The 10,822-nt window shown below is 31.5% G+C and overlaps 2 protein-coding genes across 2 annotated transcripts; both read left to right on the top strand.

Moving 5' to 3' along the window:
* The first annotated feature begins 347 nt into the window (after positions 1-347).
* Positions 348-2,826, top strand: LOC100780823 (presenilin-like protein At2g29900). The gene has a single exon (XM_014775416.3). The coding sequence runs from the start codon at positions 386-388 to the stop codon at positions 1,754-1,756; it is 1,371 nt and encodes a 456-aa protein (XP_014630902.1). The 5' UTR covers positions 348-385; the 3' UTR covers positions 1,757-2,826.
* A 2,663-nt stretch (positions 2,827-5,489) lies between these two features.
* On the top strand, positions 5,490-7,181 carry LOC102668594 (uncharacterized). The gene is made up of 2 exons (XM_006580573.3): positions 5,490-6,322; positions 6,638-7,181. The coding sequence occupies exons 1-2, from the start codon at positions 5,514-5,516 to the stop codon at positions 6,810-6,812; spliced, it is 984 nt and encodes a 327-aa protein (XP_006580636.1). The 5' UTR covers positions 5,490-5,513; the 3' UTR covers positions 6,813-7,181.
* The last annotated feature ends 3,641 nt before the right edge of the window (positions 7,182-10,822 follow it).

Raw genomic sequence — 10,822 nt, 5'->3', positions numbered from 1 at the left:
GAGACTTTTTTCCGGAAGAACCTTCTTCCGGAAGAACAATTTGTGCTCTATCAAAAGAACCTTTTTTCCGAAAACTTTCCGGAAGAACCTTCTTCCGGAAGCTTTCCGGAAAAAGGTTCTTCTGGTAGAATAAATTGTTCTATCGGAAGAACCTTCTTCCGAAAAAATAATTATTTTTTTTAACAGGGGCAATTTTGCCCATTCACTTAATTGCTGGGTGCACCAGCAATGTTGCTGGGTGCACCTAGCATGTCCCTTTATTCACATGTATAGGCCCGGCCCATGAGAGAGGAGAAGTGAAGCCAACCATAACATTGATAACTGATCCTTCGATCTGAATCAGTGTGTGACTTTCTTTCTTCATTTCTCTCTTCCAATATTTGCAATGGCAGAAACACAAACCCAGAGACCCTGTTCAAGCGTCCTCGATTCTCTGGGGGAAGAAATCGTGAGAATCATCGCACCCGTTTCAATATGCATGTTCCTGGTCGTAATCCTGGTCTCAACTCTCAACACCGATTCTTCTCTCTTCGACGCATCGATGAGCATGGTCACCATCGCGTACAACGAAACAACCTCGGACTCCACCTGGGACAAGTTCCTAGGAGCCCTTCTGAACTCCTTAGCCTTCGTCATCCTCGTCACCTTCGCAACCTTCGTCTTGGTCCTCCTCTTCTACTTCCGATGCACCAGGTTCTTAAAACTCTACATGGCTTTCTCCACTTTCATCGTGCTGCTATTCCTCGGCGGCGAAGTCTCGATCTTCTTGATCCAAAAGTTTAGTACTCCCATTGATTGCATCACGTTCTTCCTTGTTCTGTGTAATTTCGCTGTTGTGGGTGTTTTGACTGTGTTTATTTCGAAAATGGCGATTCTTGTGACGCAGGGGTATTTGGTTGTTGTTGGGATATTGGTTGCTTATTCGTTTACTATGTTGCCTGAGTGGACCACGTGGGCCCTGCTTGTTGCTATGGCGTTGTATGATCTTGCTGCGGTTTTGTTGCCAATTGGACCGTTAAGGCTTTTGGTAGAGCTTGCAATTTCAAGGGATGAGGAAATTCCGGCATTGGTTTATGAGGCTAGGCCAGTGAACCATGGTAGTTTGGATCCTATGGAAGTCACGCAGAGGCGGTTGTGGAGAGAAAGGAGGGTTCAGAATTTGAATGCTAATTCAGTGTTGGCTCATGGCCCCGACAATGTTGAATCGCACGCTGATTCGGGTGCAAGCGCTGGCTATAACCGGGATGGCGCAGACTTGGTTAGGGAAAACGCTTCTTTGAATTCAATTTTGAATGCTGATAGTTCTGGTGGCTCCAATGGTTATGGAAATTTGGTGAGTGTGGAAGAGGGACGGGTGCGAGTTCAAGAGACTGGTTCGGACCTTTCTGCACCCTTGATTGATCGTGGAATGAATGTCCAGCTTGGTAGGGGAGAAGATGCTGCGTCAATTGAAAACTTGATGCTAGAGGGAATTGGATTGGGTTCTTCCGGTTCAATCAAGTTAGGGCTGGGAGATTTTATCTTCTATAGTGTTTTGGTTGGCAGGGCGGCAATGTATGATTATATGACGGTGTATGCATGTTATCTTGCTATCATTGCGGGTCTTGGCATAACTTTGATGCTTTTGGCTTTTTATCAGAAAGCTTTGCCTGCTCTTCCTGTGTCAGTGGCAATGGGCGTGCTGTTTTATTTCTTGACCAGGCTTTTACTTGAAGTATTTGTAGTACAATGTTCCTTAAATCTCCTGTTGTTCTAAGGTTAGAATTTTGTATTGTTAAGGCTTGGTCGACCAAACATATCATATGACCACGTATATTTTTAGTTGAAAATCTTGGCTTAACAATGCCCCATCATTAGTTTTGAGGATTTCAAGAACTGTATCTTTGCTTTCGGTTATATAGCACTTCACTTATGATGCTTCCGATTTTGTTTTGGTTCTGAGGAGATCCTATTGAACCTTGTGGAGAAAGGAAATGGAGATGTGGGGGATCAAACCCACCCCACATGCATATCCATAGTACCAGGTGAAGGCCAGGTTTACTAGTTCAGCTATGCTCGGCAGTTGACTTTTGATGCCTCTTATTAAGCTATTTGTTCCGTAACTCTTTTCTTTTATGATTGATGATTAGAAAACACCTAGCTTACTGCAGATTTAGGATCTGTGACTGCAAGCACTCCATTCCCGTTATTGGAAGTAGAAGACTGAAATGTAAAATCATGTTTTTTGTTAAAAACTTGAAATAACTATAAGTTTGTAGATAATAGGAAATCATTTTCAAAATAATAGATAAAAAATGGAAATTATTGAAGATATGGATATGGAGGTAGTTAGTCTGAGACTGCTTATTATTAATTATTTTAGAAAGCAAGAGATTTTGCATGTCAGATATGGCCAAATAAAATGGAGGTAGGCAACCCTTTAAGTCGTAAGTGTTTCATTCTTGTCTGAAAAGAAAAAGCATGTGATATTTCTTAATATTTGGTTTTATCAACTTGAGTCAGCTGGTTTTGATTAATTGAACCTAGTTTTCAAGGATTAACATGTAGGAACTAATATGTGATCCAGCAAAGAGAGGACTTGGAGTGGTAGAACCACAACATTGAGGACTAGAAACTTGGAAGTTATGTGGTGGATACTCTTTTTTTTTTTATCATGGATACTCATTTACAGGCTCTGCTGGAGTTTTAAGTTTATTCCCTTATTTATTTATTGTTTTGAAGGAAATGGAGGACTGAAGTTTGAATTTCTGATGATCTTTTTCTTTCATTTGTATTGTGTAATTGTATTGCTACTTCCTTCACACACATATTAGACGCATTTTTGAATTCAACTTCATTTGGTTGTACTTTAGGCTGAAACTATTCTGAGACTGCATTTGTTTTATCTCTCTCCTCCCCATGTTGCTATAGTGATGTTGTAGATCTACTCAAAACAGACCTTTCAAATTACAGAAATTTCACTGCTGTGAAATGAATGTGCTATGTGTTGCATATAGGCCTTTTAATTAAGCAGATCCTTATTATATGAGAGCACCTACTTCATCTATAAAATAGTCTTCAGGACTAATAAGAAGCGTGGATCTATAATGTAGGATAGATAGATTTGGGGTAATTTCTCCTGCCAACATCTTGTACATGACCCACGGTTTCAAACTTGTCAATTTTATGGTTTAGATTGGAAGAGAATGAATTTAGGGTTGAGAAATGCTATAGACTCCCAAATAGCCGAATAATCCTCCGAATGTTTGAAATGTGACACCTGTTGATTAATTTTTTTTAAAAAAAGCACGATTAAATATTTATTTTTCATTTTTTTTTTGTCTATGGATGTTTTGAAATAAAAAATCATAAATTAATATATATATATATATATATATATATATATATATATACACACATAATTAATAGGTAATAATTTAAAAATATATAGAATTACAAATGTTGATGTAGTTTAAATTAAAGTTATGCTATTTTGATTATACAACATAATTAAATTCAATTATATTTAGAAGAAACAATGGTAAACAATACTTCTAAGAAAGATTGGTGAATCAATGGTGAGAAAATGCATTCATGGAATTAAAGTTATGAATAAAATTCAACTATATAATTTTCTATCCAAAATAGCTTTAACTCATAATTAATTTTAGACTTGAAATAATTATAGACTTGTATAATATAAAATTAAATATGTGAAAAATCATTTATAATTAATTTTTTAACTAATTTTTCAACGTGAAATCACAATAATGCTAACAATTTCCCATGCATAAATTCCACTCTAAAGGTTTGAAACCTTAGATATAACCGATGAAGTTAAAGTAAAAAAAGAAAAAAGAAGGAATGAATTTACAATATCACTATATCTTTATGTTATGATATATACGTACCAAATTCAAATTGTTGATAGTATAAAAAAAGGTTTGACCAACAAACTAAAGTGATTCCCATCAAAGTCTATTTTTTCTTTTTATTTTTAACTGTCATTTTACCAATCAAAAGCAAGTACATTTCGTAAACCATTCCTTTTTTTTTGGTATTATATATAATTTCTGTGATATATGGAGAGGCACTTTTCCCCACTAAAGGCATGAATTAAGAAAGAAACTTTAAGCTCCTGTGCACTTAAGTAAAAAACTTAGCACGATCGTTAAAAGGTGGTTCATGATTGAAAACCTTAACACATAATTATAACTGGCAATGAAAATTACACACATAATGTTGCCACCTTTGTTTTGCTTATTCAGAAACTTCGGAATGATATGAATCGAGAAGGAATATAGCCTGAACGTACATTTTGGAAACTAGATATTTGCCAACTATACTTCACTGTTATCTTGGGCTTCAGAGTATCATATTAAGGAATAAGCCACGTCATGCATGGTACGTACAGGGTAAGGATGACAAAGTTAAAAGTTGCCATAAATGGCATGTTGTCAACCTAATAAGTTCGTTAGTTACTAACTAGACAAACATGAGAGAATATTTAACCCCTAAACTCGTGCAATACCATAAGTTTTATTTAACCCTTTTTTTTTTTCCTTGTTCCAATTCATCACTTTCTCTCTCCATCTATCTTGTTCTTCAATATAACTTAATTTCTGCCAATTTTCTTGACATACTTTAATAATTTGTCTTTGTTTGTCCTTGAAGGGAATGAGACTGCTGATTTCTTGGCCATATCTTTGTTGATTTCAGCAGGGGCCTGATCGGCAGTCTCTTTCGATATTTGATCTTTCTAACGCATTGCCTTTTCATGTAATGTTCTCATTTCCTCTAGCACATTTTGAATTGAATTTTTTAGAATGTTTTTTCTTTTGCAATTTTACTTTCTGCGAGTATATGGGGTTTGTTCACTAGCTTCACCACCACGTCGATTGAATTTCAATCATTGTGTTGGTTTGCTTGGGAGATTTTGCCTTTGATACATACATATATATATATATATATATATATATATATATATATATATATATATATGTATGTATCATGATATATATATATATATATCATGATAAGGCAAAGACTGGTTTGATTTTGTTGTCTCTTTCCATTAATTTGGATGTTTTATAGACAGGGTGATGAGAAATTAACCAGGTATGAATTTGTTATTTGTCTTGACATTGAATTTGAAATTGTCTTTTATGTATATATCATATGTGCGGGTGTAATATTCCCGCAAGTCCAGCTGTGTTTCTTGCCTAATTAATATTTTACCTTCATTCTCTTCCTGTTGTTTATCTCCTTAGTTTGTCTCTGTCAAGCTAACTGCCAAATCTCGTTTTCATCTTAATTAAATTAGCATCTAAGCCTACAAAACTAAAAAGAGTTCAATGTGCTAGTTTACTTGAAGCAAATCCTTGTCTCTTTAGGTTTTTGCATAGAAAAATTAACACCTAGCTATAATATGTTAATATGTGATTTTTCATTTTTTAGATTTTGGTTTTACAGCTTACTAAATTTTCCATTGCAAAATCTGGACCTTGTATCATTTGACTTGACGTTACTGGCTGATGGAAACCGGAGTTGATAACAAAAAAACAGGTGAACATGATTTTCAACAGGCATCTCAATTAAAGGAAGAAGAACAAGAAAGAACAAACAATAGCAATTTGGATGAAGCTCATCCTTCATCACCATCACAATCCCGAAAACCATCTAGTGCACTGGAATCATCACAAAGCAAACCATCTGCATCTGAGACTATCCCCACAAATGTTGAATCACAAACACCAGCAGAATCTGGTGAAGATGATGTTCCCAATAGTTCTATGCCAAAACATGAACATGGTGATGTGGTAGTTAGGGCAAACAACCAAGGAGCAGAAATACAAAACCCTCCAGTGCAAGTGATGGAGCGTTCAGGTGAATCAGGAGCCTCTCCTCGGTATGTTTTTCCATCCCATGTCTTCTCAAATAGCAACGCAAACTCCACGGTGGAATGGAGCACTGCCTCCACTGAATCACTGTTCAGCATCTACATGGGAAACATGAGCTTCTCAAATGAATTGATTTGTTTTAAATCCGGAGAGTTGGATAAGCCTGGTGATGTATGCATGCATGATCAGACTAATGCTTCACCAACTCACCAGCCAGATGCCCAAGCAGAAAACAAATTCAATGATATCAGCAAAAGAACTTATGAACTGCAGTTACTACACGAAAAAAGTTCGAAGGCTGCTGAAGCAAAAGCTGCTGAGACAATGAGAGAGGTTATAATGGAAAGTAGTCAAACCACAGAGAATGTTGGTAAAGGGGATGATAAGGCTTCCAATTTCCATCGCCAGTCAAATGGCAGCGCCAGTTCCTACGCGTTTCAATCGTAAGCTTTGATCACTAACTACTTTGTTATGTGTAGTATTATGCATGCTTAGCTTCTTTAAGTTAATAACTTGAATAATCAACTTAATTAGAAATGAATGGAGAAATTATTATAAGGTCGAGGATCATGTAGTGTCAACCAATCTTCATGTAACATATTACTAACTATTTTTTTTGTACTTTAGAAATGTGATCACATGTCAGGTATAGATTGGTTGGAAGCAGATAATCTCGGACCTGTAATAATTTTTTCGGATGATTGATGATGCATGTTTGTAGATAGTGATCTTTTTTTTTTTTTTTGATTAATGTGAAGGTCGAAAGGTCGAGATAGAAGTGTTTCATCCAAGGGTGCTGGAGAGAAGCAAAATCAACAGAAGCAGCCAGATGAAGATGAAGCACCAAGTGCAGCTGATCAGGCCCCGAAATCATCCACAAATGCACCTAATAAATGGCTGAATTGCTTTTCGTGCTGTATTTGCTGTAATTAGGACACATTAAGAGATCATTACAATACATCAAAGTCTCTTGTCTTTTGACATAACCGTTAACCATTTCTATGTCTTATTAAGTTAGCACCATGCACAATCTACATAGCAGGGTAGCTCTAGTCAGTTAGTTTTAATTCTACTTTTATTTGTCATGTTTCTTCTGTACAATCCTAGTTTTGAAATCAGAGTCAAAATTTCTTATTTACTTTGTATAATAGGTTGTTAGTTTAATAGTAGTATTAACAGGTTAACAAAGAAACACCAGAGGTAATTCTCATGGTATTCCATTGCAAGCTTGTAATCTCCTATCAGATTTGGCATGTTCACAAAATATATATAGACTACTAGATGAAATGACTATTATTTACTTTCCTAGTTCACAAAACTGTGATAATCGAAATAAGAAATGGTCGGTGGACACCTCACCACTCTAAACAACTTATTAATACTGGTCATTGTTCTCTTCCCATCAAATATCTATCATACTTGTACTTATCTTTTTATGAGTTTTATCTCTTCTTCTCACTATATATCAAATAGGTGATTGGATGTCCACCAAGTCATTTTTTAATTGAAGTAAAAGGAGAAATCAATCACCAAACTTGTCTTTAACTAGAATGTGACATATTTATTTGAATATCATTGTTAAATGCTTGAATGTATGTGTAGTTTTTTTTTGTTTAATGAGAAGTTTTTGTTGTTTTTTATTTGGCATCCAATAATTTTTTTCCATCCAGTCAGTTTATTTTGAAATAGAATAATACTTCCAATTATGATTACTTTTTGCTGAATTCCTCTTTTTATGTTTTTTTAGATAAATTCCTTTTTAATAACCAAAATAGTGCTTTTAATTAGTCATATTTCTTTTTTAATTTTTTTTCTCTTGCTTTATAGTTTTGAATTCCGATTACTAAATCTTGTGGCCCATTAGGTACCTATGAACTTTCCAGTTTATGCGGCGCGGTAGTTTTTTTAATTATTTACAATTTTTTAAAACATTTAAAAATAAAGAAATATATATATATATATATATATATATATATATATATATATATATATATATATATATATATATATATATATATTAGATGATGCACGGAAAATTTTGGAGGAGGAACTTTATTTTTCATATAAAAATTATACTAGCAAATAACTCACATTATTCCATTATAATTACGTTTATGGAGATCATTAATTTAACATTTTGTAAAAAATATTTTTAAAAAATAAAAAATTGAATAAAAAATGTAATTTTAATAATATATACTTCACCGATTAGTCATTATAATATCATATTCACATTAGTTTGTATTAAATTTGATCAGATATCATGTTTATTATCGATAAAACAATTCTCAGGAAAAAAAACATTTTTAACAATTTTTAAACAATGAAATTTAGTAAATATGAACTTAATTATTTAATTTTAAATATCCTCGATTTCAATTAAACATATTTTATGAGTTTATAATAATTTTCAAATAACTAAAATTACTAATTTACACGTAACTATTCAAGTTTTAAACGCATCTATAATATTTTTAAAAGATTAAATTTTTAAGAAAAATTATAATATTTTTTAAATAATTCAAATTTTAATTTAAATATAATTATTTAATCTTAATTATTCTTTAAAATTTTAATTTCAATAAAGCATTTGTGATCATTATAAATAATTAAAATAAGTAAGTTTAAAGATATTAGTTTAACCCGTAATACTTTATAATTTCGTCAAAGTATTTATTAAAATTAAAATAATTAAAATTACGTAATTTGAAATTACTAAGTTTTACGCAACTATTTTCAGTTTTTAAAAAATATCTATGATACTTTTAAAAGTTTAATTATTTAATCTCAATTATTTTTAGTTTCAAGAGCAATTTGTAAAACATTGTAAAAATTTTAATTTTCTTGGAAAGTATTTATAAGAGTTTCAAATAGCTAAAGTTATTAAATTTAGAATTATTAACTTAAGTGCAATTGTTTTAATTTTTTATATTAAAAAAATTAGTCCTCACTTTTGACTGGATCATAAAATGCATATAAGAACTTGCTTTCATACTAAAATAAAATAAAAAATACTTTTCTTATTAAAAAATAAAGAATACTAATAACACAATAAATTTAAAACTTAAAAGAAATTAACAATATATTATATAATACTGATTTTAACTTTCATGAAAAATTAGTCATTTTCAATTAATTTATTTTCTGAATCTATTAAATGCACGACAAATTAAGTACTAAACTATCAAATTTACAATAAATTTAATCTTCGACTTTAGAATTTTTATATAAATTGTTTAAAAAGATATCATACATTTTTAAAAATATAGTTTTATCCAAGAATATTAAAATTAAAAATACTGGTAAGATATTATTTTTAAAATATTAATGAATTAATTTGTCGTGTAAATTAAGAATATTATTATGATATGTATAATACGTAAAGATGGGGTGAATAATACAATTATTATGACATGTATAATACAACTATTTCTATGTAATAAAATTTTAATAAATCAAATCTTGAATTATTCTAAATTTTGAATTATCTCATTAAAATTGTATTAATTGCATTAATTAAAGGAGAATGAATTTGATATGGAGATTGCTAACTTATTCCCACTATATTTTAAGAAAGAATAAGTTAACAATTAACACCTTTTCCTATGGACAAAAAAACTCATTAGCTTCCATGTTTTAAAAAATCATTTAAAGTAAAAGGTAATTTTGAGATTTCATCTATTAGCACTCTCATCTCTCTCTCCAATCAGTCAAATTGTCCTCATAAATCACATTTGCTGACACATATTTCTCTTCCTCCGACCTCTCATCCTGAACTTGAATTTCGTTTTGGACATTGCTTTCACGTACCCTTGAATTTTCAGTGGATTTTTTAAAAACTTGTGAGTACTAGGATGATGTATTTGCCACACATTATGGAGATTTTTATTTTTATTTTTATGGATTATTGGAAAATGACCTAGACATTCCGGAGATTCAATGGATTTTGGTAGAGACTTTATATCGTAATTTACATTCATCTCTCGTTTCTAAAACTTCTATTTCAAGCGTTTCTGCAGTTTGTGATTTTGAAGCCCATTTTAGTTGTTACACTTATAGAAATTGGACAAAACCTTATGACTTATGCTACTGTGTGCAGATGAGAATTTGCGGGAAGAGTGAAAGAAATTAGGAATTAGGGGGAAAAAATGTGATGTCAAGTGTAATTTTGGAAGATCATAAGACAATCTTACTAATTTGAGAGAGATGAGAGTGCTTATAGATAAAATCTCAAAATTATCCTTTATTTTAAATGATTTTTTAAAAATAAAGAAGTGAATTTTTTGTCCATAAGAAAATATGTTGATTGTTAACTTACTCTTTGTTAAAAATTAGTGAGTGTAACTTAACAATCCCTTATATTACATATATGTTTTTTTTTATTTTTAAAAAGATATAAGAAACGTATAATGAATTTAATAACATTATCAAAGTGCCGTCTGTTTATTATCTACTTTTTATTTCTCTGTGTAGAAGATGAAAATTAAATAGGTTAAAATTATAGTTGAATGTAAATTTTATTGCAATTCAATAATTTTTTATTGAACCAAAAAACACTTTAACAAAAAATAATTTGTTATTGAATTTGTTTTACGTGTAACCTATGTTTCTAATTTATTAAAGGAACAAATCTAACTTCATAAAAGAATAGAAACAGAATTACACGATTTGAATTTTCAACTTGTTTTACTTTTGCCTGGAAAAATTCATCATTAAATTGAAACAACAATATATTAATTTCATTATATTAATTTGTTCTGATTTGCGAGGGAAAACAGATGGAAACAATAAGATATTACCATGTATTAAAAATATTATTTTCATTTTCTCACCATCGCGTTTCCCAAAAAAAAAGCAAAACGGAAGGCGCGAATTGTTTGCGGAAACGAAGCGCGAAAACTAGGAATTGAAAACGCCGCCCACAACATAACACATTTCAGAGC

The sequence above is a fragment of the Glycine max genome, chromosome 5, assembly GCF_000004515.6.
Source record: "Glycine max cultivar Williams 82 chromosome 5, Glycine_max_v4.0, whole genome shotgun sequence".
NCBI lineage: Eukaryota > Viridiplantae > Streptophyta > Magnoliopsida > Fabales > Fabaceae > Glycine > Glycine max.
This window is presented reverse-complemented; position numbering and strand designations above follow the sequence as displayed.